Raw genomic sequence first — 21,723 nt, forward strand, 5'->3', positions numbered from 1 at the left:
GAAGTATTAACAAACTAAATTTTGACACTGATCCATACAATGAGAGTACCTTGCAGACGACCAAAAGCTTGGCTAAAAATGTAGTCATGACTTTTGCTACAAATTCTGTGCCCTACGATCTTATACTCCACAACCACGTGATGGAGGAACAGCGCTCCAAAAGCCAGTGCTTCCAAATAAACCTGTTGGACTATAACCTGGTGCTGCATGATTTTTAAGTAAAAATGTAGGTTTTAAAGTGTGGCTTAAAAGGAGAGAGGCAAAGGGAGGGAGGGAGGGAATTATGGAGGGAATTCCAGAGTGAAGGGCGCTGGCAGCCAATGATGGAGCAGTTAAAATTAAGGATGCACAGATTAGAATTGGTAAATACCTCAGGAAGTCCGTCAACCTGATCGAGGTGATGAAGACTGGGAGATAGAGATATACAAGGGAAAATCTACCAACCTGTGAGATCAGTTCTGAATGTAGGAAACACTGCTCAGATTCTCAGACAGAGAATGATGCATCCCAAAGGAAGGAAGAAAACAAAATTACTCTGGAGAGTGAGATGACATTATTTGGTCACACTTGTTCAACTATACTTCGAGCTTGTCAACTGCTGAAATCTGACTCTGTTAAATTGGAAGGAAATGGGACAGCTGGCTAGTCAGTGAACAACTCTATTCTATTATTGGCATTACAGCTCCAAATAGCAACGTTGCTGGTTTGACTTAGCACTACTGGATAACACAATATCAGACTGTACCTGCAAGCATCATGTCAGGCTGCAGTGATTTGCGAATAAGGTAAATGATGCATGTATATTAAAAAGGTGGGCTTATCTAACCTTCCTTAAATGATGTTAAGTGTGACACATTCACAGAAAATACATACACTAAATCATTCTAGCCAATTCCATTCAAAGTTTTTTTAAAAACTGAATTTGCTTTTTCATGTTGATATACTTGATATATTTAGGCACTAAATTATATTTATTGGTATGATATTTTAAACATACCATTTATATATGTTCAATTGAGGCAGCACGGTGGCTGCCTCACAGTGCCAGGAACCCGGGTTCAATCCCAGCCTTGGGTGACTGTCTGCGTGGAGTTTGCACATTCTCCCCGTGTCTGTGTGGATTTCCTCCCACAGTCCAAAGATGTGCAGGTCAGGTCAATTGGCCACGCTGAATTGCCCATAGTGTTCAGGGATGTGCAGATTAGGTGGATTAGCCATGCAAAATGCAGGTTTAGGGCAGGGGGATGGGGTCTGGGTGGGATGCTGTTCGGAGGGTTGGCGTGAACTTGATAGGTCAAATGGCCTGCTTCCACACTGTAGGGATTCTATTGCAGAATCCTACATCGATACCATTCAGCTCATTGAGAGTTTGCTGGCTGTTTTGAAGAGGAATCTTTTCAGACTCCATTTCCCTATTCTGTCCTCATATTCCTGCAATTGTGTTCCCTTTCTATTACATATCTAATTCCCCACAGATGTCTATCATTGAACTGATACCTGTAACTCTCTATGCTTTTCAGACATTGGAAATTGCATCAGTTCATTTACTGTTTCTCAACACTCCATGATTTCAAATTCCTCAGTCCAACCTCCTCTCAGCATTCTCTTCTCTAGATTTTAAATCAGCCTTGAGTTCACGAAATGGCAGAATAGCTTGAGTAGTCAAATGACCTCCTCCTGTCCCTATCTTCCCAAACAGTGTTTTTTAATGGGAATAAAGCTAATGGGTAAATATATTACCCATGTCGGTGTACTGAGTCTGCAATCAGCTGCCCATTCTAGCTGTCAGTTCCAACTCTTTTTTTTAAAAAATGCATTTATACCAAAAACTAAGACAACAGTGTATTCTTATCCACAGGAGAACTTAGAACCTGACAGACAAGAGGGCCACCATTTGGCCCACTGACATCTGCTGGCCCTTTTAAAAGTCCGTTCCCTACAAACTGATCTTCCTCCAGGCACGTATGGAACCTGACACCACCGCCCTTTTAGTCAGTGTGTTCCAGGTCATAACCTTCTGGATGAAGATACGTATCTGCATTTTCCTTCAGGTTTTTTTTTCTGCCAACTAGTTTAAGTCTGCCGCCTCCAGTTATTTGCCAGAGGAAGCAGGTTCTCCAGATCTGTTCTGTCAAAGCACCTCTATTCTGAGCAGCTCCATGAGATATCCCTTTGACCATTCCTGCCATCAGCTGAACAATTCCAGCTTCTGCAGTCGCTCCACACAGCCGGAGCTGCTCCGCCCCGACTGCATTCCTTTCTTCTTTGCTCACTTTTTCTTCCTTTAAGTTTTTCTTTCTGGAGGGAGCACAGTTATGGAGGCAGTGGTGGTGACAGCAGTGGCTGGGGCCAAAGGGGACAATGCCAGATGGGCACCAGGTGGGCACGGGCAGAACACTGGCAGTCAGCGACATCCTGGAAGTGGATGGGGACTGGAGTGTCACCACAGTAGGACTCTGGCAGCATATGGCCAGGCGGGTGGTGAGACTGGATGGCAGTCAGTGCAGAGAGGGGAGCATGGACAAGCAGGGACCACGCCCAGCGCGCGCGGGGGGGGGGGTTCGAACCCAGCGCAGGAGACCGGGCCTGGCGCGGGAGGGGGACCGGGCCTAGCGCGGGAGGGAGACCAGGTCCGGCGCGGGAGGGGGACCGGGCCCGGTGCCGGAGGGGTCCGGGCCTGGCGCGGGACGGGAACCGGGCCTGGCGCGGGACGGGGACCGGGCCTGGCGCGGGACGGGGACCGGGCCTGGCGCGGGACGGGGACCGGGCCTGGCGCGGGACGGGGACCGGGCCTGGCGCAGGAGGGGGACCGGGCCTGGCGTGGGACGGGGACTGGGCCCGGCGCGGGACGGAGATAGGGCCCAGTGTGGGACGGGGACCAAGCCCAGTGCGGGATGGAGATGGAGCCCAGCACGGGATGGAGACGGAGCCCTTGTGGGGAAAGCGGAGTGTGGAGTGACTGCAGGCCCACGGTTAAAGATGGACTTTAATTTGGAACCTTTCACTTAATTTCTTATTTTCTACTTTATACTGACATGAACAGTAATGTTGAACTTTTAACTCATTTCTTCACTTGTGTACTCTTTACCAAAGATTTTGTATGTGTACACCTTGGACCTAAAATGGTGCCATGAATGGTGACATCGTACATATTCACTGTCCTCCTGTATTTCTGTTCACATGACAACATAACCTAATTCTAATGCTCCTCACTGAAGTGCCTCATACCAGGTAGAATCCTGGTGATACTTCTCATCAAGGCCTTAACATCTTCTTCAAAATGCCATGCCCAGAATTATGCACAATTTGATAATATACCTGCTCCTTCCCAAATTTTAAGGACAAATAATGTAACTGTACTCCAAAAAGGTAAGTTTTCCAAAGCGAAAGAGTAACGAAGAGGTGGAAGATTCTTATATTCTTATAAAGAACCAAGGAGCTCTGAATTTAGGATTCACCCCTTAAGTTTCAAGGAAGAGATTAAAATATTTATTTTCCCACAAAGGGTTGTTCGAATATGAGACTTAGTGTCTCAAGTGTGGCCATCTCTGCCTTAATAACCAATGTTAAAAAAAATTCCAAAATAAATGGGAATAGAAAAAAGAAACAGGGATAATGGGATGAAAATGATACTTCATTGCAACCAGAACAGTACAAACACAATGGACAAATGGCCTCCTGGGCAAGTTGAAATCTCTCACTCCACAGTTTGTAACTGCCAACCCCTTTCTGATTCACTCCTTGTGTGTTCGATTGAAACTTGTAACTTGTTAAAATTTTAATGCAGAACCAAAGGTGATTTGTTGCAGATGTTTGTAAAATTCTGGGCAGGTCTTTCGTCTCTCAGCAAGACCTGAGGAGGATGCAGCTTCAAGGTCCTTGAAAATAATTCTGACCCAAGGCTGAGCTGATTCATTTGATGGAGTTGATCGGACAATGTTTGAGGTGGCATCCTTTCCAAAGACTCAGCTGTCGACAATCAACAAGATGGATGTGAAAACCTGTGTTCATTCAAATTGTATAATTTACAATTTTAGATGTGGGACACCAATTTAGTTTCAGAGCATGGGTCTCGGTGGAAAGGCTGGCTTTTAATGCCCGTCTCTAGTTGCCAGATTCTGTTGCATTTGTGGGGCTACAGGGACTATTTCAGAGAGCAGCGGGGAGTCAACCAAGCAGACTGACGTAGGGCTGGAGTCACACGCAGAGCAAATTGGATCAAGATGGCAGATTTCCTTTCCCAAAGAGACATTAATGAAACCATTTGAGCTTTCAATTGACAATTGAATAATGTACAGAATAATGTACCATTACCGTTATTATGTGGATAAGTCAAACTAATCACGGTTTGCAGTACTTCATATTTTGAGCTAAGGGAGGAGAATTACACCTGCGAAACGTTCCAGACAGAACTCTCCACAATATCCTCAACCCATTGAGCAACTACGCAAACAAATTTGTTAAATGAAAGAATATGTCAAAGGCCTGGAGAAATCCAATATAAAAGAAATATAAAATACTTACCTGAGTCTTAATGAGAGAAGGCAATGATTAAAAAAAGGAGAAGCAGTGTTAAATAGATGTTACACTTTTAAACAACAGGATTCAGATTAGTATACAATAAAGTTTAGGTCCACCATCCACACCACCTACAAGTCCTCTACTTCCCACAACCATGTTTTGTTTTATTGTCAGCATAACGTTTGAATTTTGTCTTTTAGAAGCAAGCATGCAAATTACCAGAAAGAAAACAAATCATAAAATTACTCAAATTCCTAAAGTTCCTAAGAAACATCAACTTTGGTTGAGCAACTCGTTTGAAAGAGAACAGAAATCGCTTTAATTTAAGGATAGGCAAGAGCCCAAACCCTAGGTGACAAGCAGATTTTTAACACACCCGCCTCCAGAAGGGCTGGTTCTGGATTAGAACTGGAGTAGAGATTCTATCGTGTAAATGTCTTTCTCACTAACACTTAGGCCATGTTGGCTGGATAGGTCTTGACAGTCTAAGGGGGATGCAGAAGAATAGTGGCTTCTTGGCCTTTTGATCTGTAGCCTTTCTGAGGGTAATCCATGGCTGTGGATGATGGGGTCTAAGAATCCAGTCACAATGCTCTGTCCTTTCTAGTGCTCTTGGGCTGGCCTGATGAAATAATTATTTTTGCTGTCTTTTATTTTCCTTTGTAGAGGCAATTCTACACATTCGCCTTTCAGATTACTTCTAATAAACGTTGTTTGCAAACTACTGACCCCAGTGCACTGGTGGAATTGGAAAGCAACATTAAAGTCCTGCAGCATCAGGAAAATGGCAGGGACTTCCTCAATCGCCTACAGCTGAGCGGATCAGAAAGCTGACACTTGGTTTATCCCTTAGCCAGCTGATCGTAGCCCAATAAAAATCAAGGACTGGAACTTCAGTCTGAGTTTAGAAAGGAAAAACGAAAAAGAGGAGAGATGAAGTTGAAGCTTTTTATCTTGCACTCTTCAGGACAGTCACAGAACAACAACCTACCCTCTATGATAAAAAGGGGTGCTGATTATCAGTTGTGCACACGGTGCAAATACGCTTGCAAAAAGCCACATTGTATGTTGAAGCCTGTCCTTTACAGGCAATTGAATCATGTGCAGGTATAGCACCTGTATTGAAAAGCTGGGGAGCAAAGGTTCCTTAGTGCAGTTTCCATGACAACACCACAACCAATTAGAGTCAACTCAACCAACCAATCAGCAGCCTTGTTCTCATGAAGTATATATCGTTGCTTGCTTCAAAATTTGGCATTCTTGCATCTGTCCTGATGAGGGCCAGTTGAAAAGCTTTGATAGCCTTTTTTCAAGCAAACTTATGTTTTGTACTACCAAGCAAAGTTTTTGAAAATTAAGTAGTGCTTGAGGGCAGCCCAGAGACCCACCCCTACCATAAACCATGAATGCGTGCAAGTATGTGAATGTACACTTATGTGTGCATGCACATTTAGAGAGGAAAGGAGAGAGAAGAGGATTAGACCAGGCCTGTTAGCATCCTCCACCACTGATTAGCTCACTGGCACATCCTGAGGAGGTTCACTTATTGAATAAAATGGGCACTGTGTGTGATTACTTGCCATGTAAGAGGACTCCAGTAAGGGAGACAATTCCTTCAGAAGAGGAGCGGGCGAGGGCAAATTGTAGGGGGAAAAAAAAGTAATTAGCAAAGTCATATAATTGCATATCAGCAGCAGTTACAATTCTGGCTGCTGTCCTCATAACGTGCCCCTGGTTTTCAAAATGTAACTTGATTGTCACATACAACAATCGAAAATTTCACACTGGCATTTGTGACCAAACCTTGTGACAAAGACAAGTGTCTTTGCACCTAAATTGAAAAGAGAAACTTACTTCCATTTTTTTCATTTCCTAAGTGATTGCTTCAAGCGCAGTTATCATCAGGCACCTTTTTGAAGATACTGCAACAACAGTAACTTATATTTTTATGGGATCTTTAATTGTATAAAATGCCTCAAGTCACTTCACGGGAGCAATCAGCAGACAAAATCTGACAGTGCACTCCAGAATGAGACATTAGTGCAGTGAGGAAAGGAAGTACATTTTATGGTGGGGCTTAAAAGGTGGAACAGAGGCAGAGAGGGAGGGGATGAGGGAGAATTCAACAGCTTAGGGTCAAAGCATCTGAGGGCATGGGCATTAATGCAGAAATAATTAAAATCAGAGTTGCTCAAGAGGCTAGCGTTAAAGATGGCAGATTTCTGTGGGAACAGTAAGGCAGGAGAAGTTGATAGATAGGGAGGCTCATGCCATGCAGCGATGACTTAAGATGTGGCTGGTTTGGGGAATGAGTGTTAGTCAGCAAACACAAGAGGTGATGGCTACACAGACTTGGTGTGTGAGTAAGGACATAGGGTACAAAGCTCAGTACACTCTTGAGTTGATGAAGGATGGAAAATGAGAGGTCAGCAGAGAGAACGTCGGAAAAGGCAAGTCTCAAATTAAAATAGGGTGGCACAGTGGTTAGCACTGCTGCCTCACAGCGCCAGAGACCTGTGTTCGATTCCAGCCTCAGGCAACTGTCTGTGTGGAGTTTGCATGTTCTCCTTGTGTTTGCATGTTCTCCCTGTGTTTGTGTGGTCCTCCCACAGTCCAAAGATATGCAGGTCAGGTGGATTGGCCATGCTAAATTGTCCATAGTGTTTAGGGATGTGCAAGGTAGGTGCATTAGTAGTGGTAAATGCAGGGTTACAAAAGGTAGAGGGAATGGGTCTGGGTGGGATGCTCTCCACATTGTTGGGATTCTATTCTATGAACAAAGGCAAGGAGAGATTTTGGAAAGGAATAGGCTGGAGCTGGAGCTGGGCCAGGAACATAGCCAGGCAATGTCACAATCGTGGAAACATAAGGACTGGTGATGATGTAGATGCGAGGTCAGAACCTCAGCTCGGTTATGACAAAAAGGTTGGAAATGATGTAACACGGTCTCAGATATCTACCTGGAAGAAGGTTTTAGTCAATAGCTAGGGAATGGAGTTTGTCGGAACAACTGAAGACAATAGTTTCAATTTTCCCAATATTTAGTTGAGGGAAATGTCTAGCGCTGGATGTCGGTCAAACAGCCAGATAGTTTAGCGACAGTGACGGTGATGAGGGAGATGGTGATGAGGTAAAGCTGGATGTCACCAGGGTAGATATGAAATTTGAGGCTGTGTTTTTGTATGATGGAGATGAGAAATAGATGTGCGGGAAAAAAAATGGCTCCATAGAGGACACCAGACGTAACAGTGAGAGATTGGGAAGAGAAGTCATTGTCAATAACTTTCTGGCTATGAATTGACAAATAAGAATGGAGGCAGTGAGAGCAGATGGACAAGGGTGGAAAGGCATTGGCGAAGAGGATGTAGACAGCTTGAGGGCAAGTCTGCCTTTGGCACAATCACATACGATGCCACTTCAAGAACTGTCTCGGTTCTACGGGCAAGGTGGAAAGCTAACAGGAGGGATTCAATCATTGAGTTCCAGGAATGACGGGCATGGATCTGGGAGATGACAGGATGATCAAGGTCTATTGAAAGGAAAGGGAGTTGGAGATGCGGTGAATGTGTTTACTTGAAGGAGAGGGATGATGACGACAGGTTTGAAGGAGAGAGGGGCATTCCCAGCAAGAGAGAACCGTGAACAATTTTCTGCGAAATAAAATCGTCACAGGTCAACAGCACAGCTTGAGGTTTCAGAGGTTAGGGAAGATAACCACAAGGCCTTGGTTGTAATGTAAATTCAAGACTGCTAAGTGCAGTGTGTACCTCTCGGTTCGCTGATGTTTCTGCTGCATCATGTATATCGGATCGATGCTGCATCATTGACGATTCTGCACCGCGGGGGGAAGAGGAACCGGGTGACGCTGACTGCTGAAGGCGGGTGAGGAAGAAGGAGAGATAAAAAAAAAACATATTTACAAAACCTCACTCGCACTACAGCCACTCCAAATGGAGAATCCCTGCTGGTGCCTAAAACACAGTGGGAAGAAATCATCAAGTTTTGAGACCACACAAACGATTCTTGTTACAATATACAATGGGGATAAATGCAAAAAGTCAGGTGGAAATTTGAACAACTTGAAAATAGACGCAACTTGGACAAATTTTAGTGATTGCTTGCTTCAAACTTTTCCAATTACAATCCCAAAAAAGAGAGTACGTTGCAAATGCATTTGATCTTCTAAAAGTAGTGCATTTGTTTCATCAATAATCTTTGTGAACAGAAATATTGTTAAAAACTGCTCAGTTACTGCTTGCACCTTCTGTCAATTGTAATAAATCTCAAAACGGGGAAAAGAAACTAAATATCCTCATATTAAAATATCTCAAATCTGCTAGAAATTGATGCTGAGACCCGTCCAATTCTGACAAACCTCCTCATCCTGATAATCAACTGGAAAGACCCAGAGGTTTTCCATTCCGTTTACAGTTGAAGTCCCTTTCCCTTTGCCTCTTTTGGTCTCGTCTCTTGCTGCTGCTTTCAGCCCCCTGTCGATCGTCGATATCCTGTGCAGGGATCAGTAGATAATGAGCTGGTGTCACAGTGTGTTCAGAACCTTGAGCTAGTGAGACTTGAAATGGGATAACCCATAGCCTGTCAGGTTTCGCATCAAGGTTTAACCCTGCACTGACTTCCTATCTCTGTGCAGGATTCGAACTAACAAGCAATTTCCATCAGACGGAATTTCAGCATGCAAATGGATTTGATAGCAGCTCCACGAATTGAGTGGCTATTTTCAGGCTGAACATGCACTTGATTTTGCTTAAAGAATGGGCTCCATTTTAATGGGATTTGAAAAAAATTGGATTCAACTTTTTTCTGGAGCAATCAGAAAGCGACCCCACTGTTCCACACCTTCTGCCACCGGTCCTTGCATTACCAACTTTACACATGTAGCTAATCTTCACTTACAAGGTGCAGTTGCCAGTCAACTATTTTGTGCTGGTGCTTGTGAGCAAAACACTGGCATCTGAGGCAATCCAACCACAGGAGGTAACGGCTGTGGTCTGCAAACTTGTGTGTTTCAGTCAATGCTCCCCAATATTCCTTCAATAACAGATCTGTACTTTTAAATACAAAGGAAAGACTTACATTTATGTCACATCTTTCATGGCCTCAGGGTGCTGTAAAGCACTTTAAATGGATCAAATGCTTTTTGAGAGCATGGTCACTGTTGTAAGGTAGGATTTGCAGCCATCAATTTGAACACACTAAGTTCTTACAAACTACAATGTGATAACAACCAGGTAATCTGCTCGAGACATGAATACTGCTCACAACACCAGGGGTGGACAAATCTCCCGGTGGGATTCAAAGTAGCGGCTGGGGGATTCTGTCACATTCAACTGAGTCGGCATGTGAGAACTTGGCTTAAAGCCTCATCTGAAAGACAGCACATCCAAATGTGCAACTCTCCTTCAGTACCCCACCAGCTGTGTCAATCTGCTGGGGTGTCTGGAGTGGAGTGAAACTTGAACCACAACTTTCTGAGTCCGGGGTGAGTGAAGAGGTACCCATAGAGAGACAGCTTGAAGCTGATTGAAAATAACAGAAGAATTATTTAGCTAATGTAGTTCTTCCGCAACTGAGATGACTTTCCCCAGATAAACTGGAGTGATCATCAAACCTTGCACTTGTAATCCCAATGTCAGCAACACTTCTCAACCACTCATCTCAAACTTACCTCCATTTATTCTGGTCTAGTGCAGTGTTGTGGCATTGCTATCCTCCCTCTGTCAGCCCTACAACCTTCTGAGATTTCTGCATGCCTCCAATTCTGACCCTTCTTAATTCTTTGCACCATTGATGGCTGTGCCTTTGCCTGTCTGGCTCCCAACCTTCCCTGGCTCCCTCTTCTACTCTAATTTGCTACTTAAAAGCTTACTCTTTGACCAAGCCTTTGGTCAGCTGTCCAAAAACCTTCTTGTGTGGCTGAGGGCCTTACTTTGCCTGATCACACACTTGCGAGATGCCCTGGGACATTTCCCTACATTGGCTGAGCGACGTGAATAGGAGTTGCTATTATAGCTCAGGGGTTGAATCCTGAAGTCTGGTATCTTAAATCCGGGATTTCTAAAGCTATTTCTTTCCAATTGGGTGAAGGGATGCAAATTTAATATAAGACAGGCCTCAGTGGGTTAAACATAGGTTCCGTAATGGTATGAGTCAAGGTGAGGAGTAAACATGGCTATGCTCTATTAATAATTGATGAAAGCTTGAGCTCAAGAAAGCATTCTCAATTCTAGACCCAGCCACTCAGCATTTCTGAAAAAAAAAAGCCCTTCCCTGTCAAACATGATTTAGTTAATATGAAAGCACAGCCACAACACACCCAGACGGAATGTTTGGTCTCACAAAATACTGGCACAAGAACCCTTCACTCCCAGGGCCCAAGGACTGGCTGCAGTTTCGTTCTATTGTTCTGGTGAGCTAACACCTACTCAATAATTTAAAGAACAGCTTAATTGGTAACAGGCATGAATAAAGCATAGGGTGGAAAAATCATGGAACAGAGGCAAGGAATGACTGAGGTATCATTTTAATATAATCAAGCAGCTGACAAATATTTTCTGACAGTCTTGATCACTTGCAAAAACAAATTCTTGAACTCAGTATTTACTCCTGGATAAAACTCAGCCCCTAAGTAGGCTTCTCAATAATTACACTTCACCCAAATAATTTAACTTGCCTTACAGTCTACACTCATCATCAAGAATTAATCTCCACCGCACTGCAACCTATCGGAAACCCAGTGCAGGCAATGTGCTTGCACTGTCTGAGCCTGGACCTCATGTTCAATGTGTTCAGAAAAAAGATTACAAATTTTAATGACTTTGTTTTCTTAAAGAAGTCTGATAAATTAAATAGCTGTCTGTTGGTACCGAACTTAACTTTTATTGAAGGCAAAAAAATGGCAAGCTGTCAAAGATTCTCATCTTGCACTCAACAGGCTAAACTCAAAGATGTCAAAATCCAAAGGGTTACAACACGTTACCCTGCATGAGGAAAGGGCACAGGTTGGTTGGCAAGTGCTGGATGATTGGGCGAGGTATTGCCATTGAGAAACCATTAAGGAATCAATGCACCTCATATTTTTAATTTTTAAAAATGGTCACAATGCCTGAACTGGAACTTAGAGAGGGCAGATTCCGACATGTGTACTTACACATTGTTGGTCAAGGGTGAGAGAGCCAAATTGTGAGTCTGACTGATAATCTGGAGTTGTTTTTAATTGTAATTAGCCTCACATTTGGGATTGTTCACCAAGTGCTGACGAATTGAGGAATTACATCAAATGTTATTAAATTCTGCAATTTGCAAACATGGGTTGGTTATGTATGGTCAATTTACAGAAGGATGTGCTGTCGATAGAATTCATCAGCTGTTAAAACTTACAACCCATGTACCTGGCATCACACTGGCACTAAAATTTGGATACCACATTTCTCATTTGTTTGTGAACTGTAATTTAGACCTCGATATTGGGAAATGGATTCACCATTGCACGTAGTTAAGGGTTTACAGGGATGTTCTATAACTAGGAACCTTTGGAATTGTCTAGGGTCTGGGTGCTCAGCTACTGAGTACATATTCAATAATTTAATTGGTCAATTTTTCAGCATTTAGTAAGTCAAGGGATTTAACATAGTGTAGGAATGTCTTTTTGAGGTAGAAGTCAACTAGGCAAAAGTGAGGACTGCAGATGCTTGAAACCAGAGTTTAGATTAGAATGGTGCTGGAAAAGCACAGCAGGTCAGTCAGCATCCGAGGAGCAGGAAGATCAGTCATGATCTCTTTAAGTGGTGCAGCAGACTCAAGGGACTGTATAGCCATCTACTATGATTAATATTTTTATAATGGCACTGATTATTGCATATCATATAATTGTACAGCAGAAGAGAAGTCCATTCAACCCACTGTATATAGTCTGGCTCTTTAAAAGTCGAATTATTCCTGGCCCTTATAGACCTGCTATATATTTAGTTATGGTATGTATAGTCAACCTGTGTTATATGACTCCAGCAATGCTGTACATTTCATCATGACCCAGACTTCATTGTTGGTTTTGCACCTCATTGTTTTATTTTGTACCAACACACAGGCCAGTTATTTATTTTCCCTCTTGACCACTCAGCATCACTCTTCTACCTTCAAAACAAAAATAAATCTGGCAGCATTAATGCTGGCTAAGAGAAAACAAATCATACCCTGCCACATGACACCCATACATTGCAGAGACAGGGCTGGGAGATATGGGACACCTTACTGGTATCAACAGTAATTGTTTCGGATTGATCAACGCAAACTGCTGCTTATTTCATTTTGTAAGTAAAGAAAGGCTATGGTGCTTCTCAAGTTTTAGTTCAACGTAGATGGATTTCAGGGAGTTTTAGATAAGCACGTGAGAAAGGAAGGAAGAGAACGATATGTTGGGAGGATGAGCTGAAGAAAGGGGATAGGAGACTCATGCGCAGCAGAAACACCAGCGTGAAACAGAGGGTCAATTGCAATTTACATGCACAACTTACACAGATAACAAGGTAAAAACAATGACTGCAGATGCTGGAAACCAGATTCTGGATCAATGGTGCTGGAAGAGCACAGCAGTTCAGGCAGCATCCAACGAGCAGCCAAATCCACGTTTCGGGCAAAGGCCCTTCATCAGGAATAACACACAAGGCAACATTTTACATATAATCTGATGGCATTTGTCCTATAAATCCTACTAACTTCCCAATCTATCACAGTTATTTGTGAAGAACTTGCAAGTATTGTTTGTTATTTTATTTGATATACTGTCCTGGCTGTTGGGGAAGAGAAACTAAATTTAATTCACCATTTGGATAGTTTGCATTGACCGTGCGTTAGTCTTCGTGAAATAGGCTCACCACCCTCTCCCTCTCCCTCCACCTACTCCTCACCACCCTCTCCCTCCACCTCCTCCTCACCGTACCCTCCCTCTACCTCCTCCTCACATTCCACTCCTTCCACCTCCTCCTCACTGCCCCCTCCCTCTTCCTCCTCCTCACCGCCCCCTCCCTCTTCCTCCTCCGCACCGCCCTCTCCCTCCTCCTCCTCCTCACCGCCCTCTCCCTCCTCCTCCTCCTCACCGCCCTCTCCCTCCTCCTCCTCCTCACATTCCCCTCCTTCCACCTCCTCCTCACCGCCCCCTCCCTCTTCCTCCTCCTCACCGCCCCCTCCCTCTTCCTCCTCCTCACCGCCCTCTCCCTCCTCCTCACCACCCTCTCCCTCCTCCTCACCGCCCTCTCCCTCTTCCTCACTGACCTCTCCCTCCTCCTCCTCACAGCCCTCTCCCTCCTCCTCCTCACCGCCCTCTCCCTCCACCTCCTCACCACCCTCTCCCTCCACAACCTCACCACCCTCTCCCGCCACCTCCTCACCACCCTCTCCCTCCATCTCCTCCTCACCGCCCTCTCTCTCAACCTCCTCCTAACCGTCCCCTCCCTCCATCTCCTCCTCACCGCCCTCTTCCTCTCCCTCCACATCCTCACCACCCTCTCCATCCTCACCACCCTCTCCCTCCGCATCCTCACCACCCTCTCCCTCCATCTCCTCCTCACAACCCTCTCCCTCCACCTCCTCCTCACCACCCTCTTCCTCCATTTCCTCCTCACCGCCCTCTCCCTCCACCTGCTCCTCACCGCCACCTCCCTCCTCCACCTCCTCCTCACCGCCCCCTCCCTCCTCCACCTCCTCCTCACCGCCCTCTCCCTCTCCTTCCTCCTCCTCACCGCCCTCTTCCTCTCCCTCCTCCTCCTCACCGCCCTCTCCCTCTCCCTCCTCCTCCTCACCGCCCTCTCCCTCCTCCTCCTCACCGCCCTCTCCCTCCTCCTCCACACCGCCCTCTCCCTCCTCCTCCTCACCGCCCTCTCCCTCCTCCTCCTCACCGCCCTCTCCCTCCTCCTCCTCACCGCCCTCTCCCTCCTCCTCCTCACCGCCCTCTCCCTCCTCCTCCTCACCGCCCTCTCCCTCCACCTCCTCACCGCCCTCTCCCTCCACCACCTCCTCACCGCCCTCTCCCTCCACCTCCTCCTCACCGCCCTCTCCCTCCACCTCCTCCTCACCGCCCTCTCCCTCCACCTCACCGCCCTCTCCCTCCACCTCACCGCCCTCTCCCACTCCCTCCTCCTCACCGCCCTCTCCCACTCCCTCCTCCTCACGGCACTCTCCCACTCCCTCCTCCTCCTCACCCCCTCTCCCTCCACCTCCTCCTCCTCACCCCCTCTCCCTCCACCTCCTCCTCCTCACCCCCTCTCCCTCCACCTCCTCCTCACCCCCTCTCCCTCCACCTCCTCACCCCCTCTCCCTCCACCTCCTCACCCCCTCTCCCTCCACCTCCTCACCCCCTCTCCCTCCACCTCCTAACCCCCTCTCCCTCCACCTCCTCACCCCCTCTCCCTCCACCTCCTCACCCCCTCTCCCTCCACCTCCTCACCCCCTCTCCCTCCACCTCCTCCTCACCCCCTCCACCTCCTCCTCACCACCCTCTACCTCCCCCTCCTCCTGAACGCCCTCTCACTCCGCATCCTCCTCACTGCCCTCTCCCTCTCCCTCCTCCTCACCGCCCTCTCCCTCCTCACCGCCCTCTCCCTCCTCACCGCCCTCTCCCTCCACCTCCTCCTCACCGCCCTCTCCCTCCACCTCCTCCTCACCGCCCTCTCACTCCACCTCCTCACCGCCCTCTCCCTCCGCATCCTCCTCACCGCCCTCTCCCTCCACCTACTCCTCACCGCCCTCTCCCTCCACCTACTCCTCACCGCCCTCTCCCTCCACCTACTCCTCACCGCCCTCTCCCTCCACCTCCTCCTCACCGCCCTCTCCCTCCACCTCCTCCTCACCGCCCTCTCACTCCACCTCCTCCTCACCGCCCTCTCCCTCCACATCCTCTTCACCGCCCTCTCCCTCCACATCCTCCTCACCGCCCTCTCCCTCCACATCCTCCTCACCGCCCTCTCCCTCCACCTCCTTCTCACCGCCCTCTCCCTCCACCTCCTTCTCACCGCCCTCTCCCTCCACCTCCTCACCCCCTCTCCCTCCACCTCCTCCTCACCCCCTCCACCTCCTCCTCACCACCCTCTACCTCCCCCTCCTCCTGAACGCCCTCTCACTCCGCATCCTCCTCACTGCCCTCTCCCTCTCCCTCCTCCTCACCGCCCTCTCCCTCCTCACCGCCCTCTCCCTCCTCACCGCCCTCTCCCTCCACCTCCTCCTCACCGCCCTCTCCCTCCACCTCCTCCTCACCGCCCTCTCACTCCACCTCCTCACCGCCCTCTCCCTCCGCATCCTCCTCACCGCCCTCTCCCTCCACCTACTCCTCACCGCCCTCTCCCTCCACCTACTCCTCACCGCCCTCTCCCTCCACCTCCTCCTCACCGCCCTCTCACTCCACCTCCTGCTCACCGCCCTCTCCCTCCACATCCTCCTCACCGCGCTCTCCCTCCACCTCCTCCTCACCGCCCTCTCACTCCACCTCCTCCTCACCGCCCTCTCCCTCCACCTCCTCCTCACCGCACTCTCCCTCCTCCTCCTCCTCACCGCCCTCTCCCTCTTCCTCCTCCTCACCGCCCTCTCCCTCCACCTCCTCCTCACCGCCCTCTCCCTCCACCTCCTCCTCACCGCCCTCTCCCTCCACCTCCTCCTCACCGCCCTCTCCCTCCACCTCCTCCTCACCGCCCTCTCCCTCCACCTCCTCCTCACCGCCCTCTCCCTCCACCTCCTCCTCACCGCCCTCTCCCTCCACCTCCTCCTCACCGCCCTCTCCCTCTTCCTCCTCCTCACCGCCCTCTCCCTCTTCCTCCTCCTCACCGCCCTCTCCCGCTTCCTCCTCCTCACCGCCCTCTCCCTCTTCCTCCACCTCACCGCCCTCTCCCTCTTCCTCCTCCTCACCGCCCTCTCCCTCCTCCTCCACCTCACCGCCCTCTCCCTCCTCCTCCACCTCACCGCCCTCTCCCTCCTCCTCCACCTCACCGCCCTTTCCCTCCACCTCCTCCTCACCGCCCTCTCCCTCCACCTCCTCCTCACCGCCCTCTCCCTCTTCCTCCTCCTCCTCCTGAACGCCCTCTCACTCCGCATCCTCCTCACTGCCCTCTCCCTCTCCCTCCTCCTCACCGCCCTCTCCCTCCTCACCGCCCTCTCCCTCACCGCCCTCTCCCTCCACCTCCTCCTCACCGCCCTCTCCCTCCACCTCCTCCTCACCGCCCTCTCCCTCCACCTCCTCCTCACCGCCCTCTCACTCCACCTCCTCACCGCCCTCTCCCTCCGCATCCTCCTCACCGCCCTCTCCCTCCACCTACTCCTCACCGCCCTCTCCCTCCACCTCCTCCTCACCGCCCTCTCCCTCCACCTCCTCCACACCGCCCTCTCCCTCCACCTCCTTCTCACCGCCCTCTCACTCCACCTCCTCCTCACCGCCCTCTCACCCCACCTCCTCCTCACCGCCCTCTCACTCCACCTCCTCCTCACCGCCCTCTCCCTCCACCTCCTCCTCACCGCCCTCTCCCTCCACCTCCTCCTCACCGCCCTCTCCCTCCACCTCCTCCTCACCGCCCTCTCCCTCCTCCTCCTCCTCACCGCCCTCTCCCTCTTCCTCCTCCTGAACGCCCTCTCACTCCGCATCCTCCTCACTGCCCTCTCCCTCTCCCTCCTCCTCACCGCCCTCTCCCTCCTCACCGCCCTCTCCCTCCTCACCGCCCTCTCCCTCCATCTCCTCCTCACCGACCTCTCCCTCCATCTCCTCCTCACCGCCCTCTCCCTCCACCTCCTCCTCACCGCCCTCTCCCTCCTCCTCCTCCTCACCGCCCTCTCCCTCTTCCTCCTCCTCACCGCCCTCTCCCTCTTCCTCCACCTCACCGCCCTCTCCCTCTTCCTCCTCCTCACCGCCCTCTCCCTCCTCCTCCACCTCACCGCCCTCTCTCTCCTCCTCCACCTCTCCGCCCACTCCCTCCTCCTCCACCTCACCGCCCTCTCCCTGCTCCTCCACCTCACCGCCCTCTCCCTCCTCCCCCACTTCACCGCCCTCTCCCTCCACCTCCTCCTCACCGCCCTCTCCCTCTTCCTCCTCCTCACCGCCCTCTCCCTCTTCCTCCTCCTCACCGCCCTCTCCCTCTTCCTCCACCTCACCGCCCTCTCCCTCTTCCTCCTCCTCACCGCCCTCTCCCTCCTCCTCCACCTCACCGCCCTCTCCCTGCTCCTCCACCTCACCGCCCTCTCCCTCCTCCCCCACTTCACCGCCCTCTCCCTCCTCCTCCACTTCACCGCCCTCTCCCTCCACCTCCTCCTCACCGCCCTCTCCCTCCACCTCCTCCTCACCGCCCTCTCCCTCCACCTCCTCCTCACCGCACTCTCCCTCCACCTCCTCCTCACCGCCCTCTCCCTCCACCTCCTCCTCACCGCCCTCTCCCTCCATCTCCTCCTCACCGCCCTCTCCCTCATCCTCCTCCTCACCGCCCTCTCCCTCCACCTCCTCCTCACCATCCTCTCCCTCCCACCTCCTCCTCACCGTCCTCTCCCTCCCACCTCCTCCTCACCGTCCTCTCTCTCCACCACCTCCTCACCACTCTATCCCTCCACCACCTCCTCACCACTCTATCCCTCCACCACCTCCTCACCACTCTATCCCTCCACCACCTCCTCACCACTCTATCCCTCCACCACCTCCTCACCACTCTATCCCTCCACCACCTCCTCACCACTCTATCCCTCCACCACCTCCTCACCACTCTATCCCTCCACCACCTCCTCACCACTCTATCCCTCCACCACCTCCTCACCACTCTATCCCTCCACCACCTCCTCACCACTCTATCCCTCCACCACCTCCTCACCACTCTATCCCTCCACCACCTCCTCACCACTCTATCCCTCCACCACCTCCTCACCACTCTATCCCTCCACCACCTCCTCACCACTCTATCCCTCCACCACCTCCTCACCACTCTATCCCTCCACCACCTCCTCACCACTCTATCCCTCCACCACCTCCTCACCACTCTATCCCTCCACCACCTCCTCACCACTCTATCCCTCCACCACCTCCTCACCACTCTATCCCTCCACCACCTCCTCACCACTCTATCCCTCCACCACCTCCTCACCACTCTATCCCTCCACCTCCTCCTTACCACTCTATCCCTCCACCACCTCCTCACCACCCTCTCCCTCCACCACCTCCTCACCACCCTCTCCCCCAACCACCTCCTCACCATCCTCTCCCTCCACCACCTCCTCACCACCCTCTCCCTCCACCACCTCCTCACCACCCTCTCCCTCCACCACCTCCTCACCACCCTCTCCCTCCACCACCTCCTCACCACCCTCTCCCTCCACCACCTCCTCACCACCATCTCCCTCCACCACCTCCTCACCACCCTCTTCCTCCACCACCTCCTCACCACCCTCTCCCTCCACCACCTCCTCACCACCCTCTCCCTCCACCACCTCCTCACCACCCTCTCCCTCCACCACCTCCTCACCACCCTCTCCCTCCACCACCTCCTCACCACCATCTCCCTCCACCACCTCCTCACCACCCTCTTCCTCCACCACCTCCTCACCACCCTCTCCCTCCACCACCTCCTCACCACCCTCTCCCTCCACCACCTCCTCACCACCCTCTCCCTCCACCACCTCCTCACCACCCTCTCCCTCCACCACCTCCTCACCACCATCTCCCTCCACCACCTCCTCACCACCCTCTCCCTCCACCACCTCCTCACCACCCTCTCCCTCCACCACCTCCTCACCACCATCTCCCTCCACCACCTCCTCACCACCCTCTTCCTCCACCACCTCCTCACCACCCTCTCCCTCCACCACCTCCTCACCACCCTCTCCCTCCACCACCTCCTCACCACCCTCTCCCTCCACCACCTCCTCACCACCCTCTCCCTCCACCACCTCCTCACCACCCTCTCCCTCCACCACCTCCTCACCACCCTCTCCCTCCACCACCTCCTCACCACCATCTCCCTCCACCACCTCCTCACCACCCTCTCCCTCCACCACCTCCTCACCACCCTCTCCCTCCACCACCTCCTCACCACCATCTCCCTCCACCACCTCCTCACCACCCTCTTCCTCCACCACCTCCTAACCACTCTCTCCCTCCACCACCTCCTCACCACCCTCTCCCTCCTTCTCCTCACCACCCTCTCCCTCCTCCTCCTCACCCTCTCCTCCACCTGCTCACCACCCTCTCCCTCCACCTCCTCACCACCCTCTCCCTCCACCTCCTCCTCACCGCCCTCTGCTCTCCCTCCGCATCCTCACCACCCTCTCCCTCCTCACCGCCCTCTCCTTCCATCTCCTCCTCACCACCCTCTCCCTCCACCTCCTCCTCACCGCCCTCTCCCTCCACCTCCTCCTCACCGCCCTCTCCCTCCATCTCCTCCTCACCGTCCTCTCCCTCCATCTCCTCCTCACCGTCCTCTCCCTCCATCTCCTCCTCACCGTCCTCTCCCTCCACCTCCTCCTCACCACTCTCACCCTCCACCACCTCACCACTCTCACCCTCCACCACCTCACCACTCTCACCCTCCACCACCTCCTCACCACTCTCACCCTCCACCTCCTCCTCTCCGATCTCTCCCTCCTCCTCTCCACCCTCTCCCTCTTCCTCACAGCCCTCTCACTCCATCTCCTCCTCACCGCCCTCTCACTCCACCTCCTCCTCACCGCCCTCTCCCTCCACCTCCTCCTCACCGCCCTCTCCCTCTTTCTCTCCTCCCTCTCCCTTCACCTCCTCACCCTCTCCCTCCACCTCCTCACCCTCTCCCTCCACCTCCTCACCACTCTCTCCCTCCACTACCTCCTCACCACTCTCTCCCTCCACTACCTCCTCACCACTCTATCCCTCCACCACCTCCTCACCACTCTATCCCTCCACTACCTCCTCACCACTCTACCCCTCCACCACCTCACCACCCTCTCCCTCCACCACCTCCTCACCACCCTCTCCCTCCACCACTTCCTCACCATCCTCTTGCTCCATCACTTCCTCACCACCCGCTCACTCCACCACCCCCTCTCCCCCCTCTCCCTCCTCCTCAACGCCCTGTCCTTCCTCCTCCTCACTTCCCTCTCTCCCTCTCTCTATCTCCATGGGTCGCGCCTGAACCCAAATGCACTCTGGCTGCCAACTAGATGTGGTGCTTCCACCAGACACTGCTATTTAACTTTTCATCTCAATGACAAATGTGAGGACAGTGCAGCACTCTCCCCTAGCACCTGCACTGGACGGTCAGTCTCCATGTTGCGCCCAGGATGATTTAACTGGAATGGAACGTAAGCTCCTGACCCCGAGGTGTGAATATAACCAGGACATGAGTCAAAAACTCAACTCACACAAACAGAAAACCAGAGCTCAAAGCAGAGCAGCTAAATTCATCAATGATTTCGAGGATACAGAATTTGTGATGTGGTGAGAGATTTTGACAACTCCAGTTCATTCCAGCTGCTGATAAAACTGAAAAATAACCTTATGCCAGGAAGCTATTAGAGGCAAGTCTTCAGAGATTTAATGTGTAGGCGACTACTATGTATTCACATTTTTATGACAATGTCCCTATGTGTTTCTGGTTCAACAATAATTTGAAAGGTAATCTGTCTTCCTTGCAGGATATCACAATTAATTATTCACAAGGAATTTTACTGCCTCAGAGCCATGTCTTTACTAAAGCAGCTGGCATTTTGTTCCAAGTACCAGCCTCATAAGAGACAGGAGTGGACCTGGCCATTCAGCTCCTCAAGTCTGCTCTGTCATTCAACAGGATCATGGCACATCCTCCATCTCAAACCTACCTTCCCACACTATCCCTATATTCACACCGTGCTGCTTGACTGTGAAGAGAAAGTGAGGTCTGCAGATGCTGGAGATCAGAGATGGAAATGTGTTGCTGGAAAAGCGCAGCAGGTCAGGCAGCATCTAGGGAACAGGAGAATCGACGTTTCGGGCATTAGCCTGTTTCCTGAGGAAGGGCTAATGCCCGAAACGTCGATTCTCCTGTTCCCTAGATGCTGCCTGACCTGCTTGACTGTGAACCCAAGGACAAATGGTCAGACTTCTCTCCACTCAATTCACAATCCGACAATAGACCGAAAGCCGCTTGTGCGCCTTTTCAACAGACTCTTGAGCTGAAATCAAAACCTAACGCACTGCTTCCTCTTCTTAAACCTTCAATG

General features: G+C 51.1%; 2 protein-coding genes across 6 annotated transcripts in view; one reads left to right on the plus strand and one right to left on the minus strand.

The window, feature by feature from the left end:
- The window catches only part of LOC122563194 (amyloid-beta A4 precursor protein-binding family A member 1-like), a 208,446-nt gene that overhangs the window by 61,195 nt on the left and 125,528 nt on the right, over positions 1–21,723 (minus strand). For 2 of the 5 annotated variants that reach the window (XM_087995773.1, XM_043716757.2), the window contains exon 3: positions 8,289–8,393. The exons of 1 other annotated variant lie outside the window; for it this stretch is intronic. In XM_087995773.1, the coding sequence (XP_087851899.1) occupies positions 8,289–8,393 (105 nt within the window). Of the gene's footprint in view, positions 1–6,047; positions 6,135–8,288; positions 8,394–21,723 lie in introns of all 5 variants that reach the window. 2 more of the 5 variants (XM_087995780.1, XM_043716766.2) reach the window with 2 other exon arrangements.
- Positions 14,294–19,507, plus strand: LOC148151848 (uncharacterized; the record flags this gene model as incomplete). The annotated part of the gene is made up of 2 exons (XM_087992813.1): positions 14,294–14,612; positions 18,699–19,507. Coding segments are annotated over 2 exons (1,128 nt in total), but the record flags the coding sequence as incomplete, so codon positions are not given.

Source organism: Chiloscyllium plagiosum, unplaced genomic scaffold (genome assembly GCF_037043375.1).
Source record: "Chiloscyllium plagiosum isolate Xiang-an unplaced genomic scaffold, Cpla_swu_hap1 HiC_scaffold_2, whole genome shotgun sequence".
In the NCBI taxonomy this organism is placed as follows: domain Eukaryota; kingdom Metazoa; phylum Chordata; class Chondrichthyes; order Orectolobiformes; family Hemiscylliidae; genus Chiloscyllium; species Chiloscyllium plagiosum.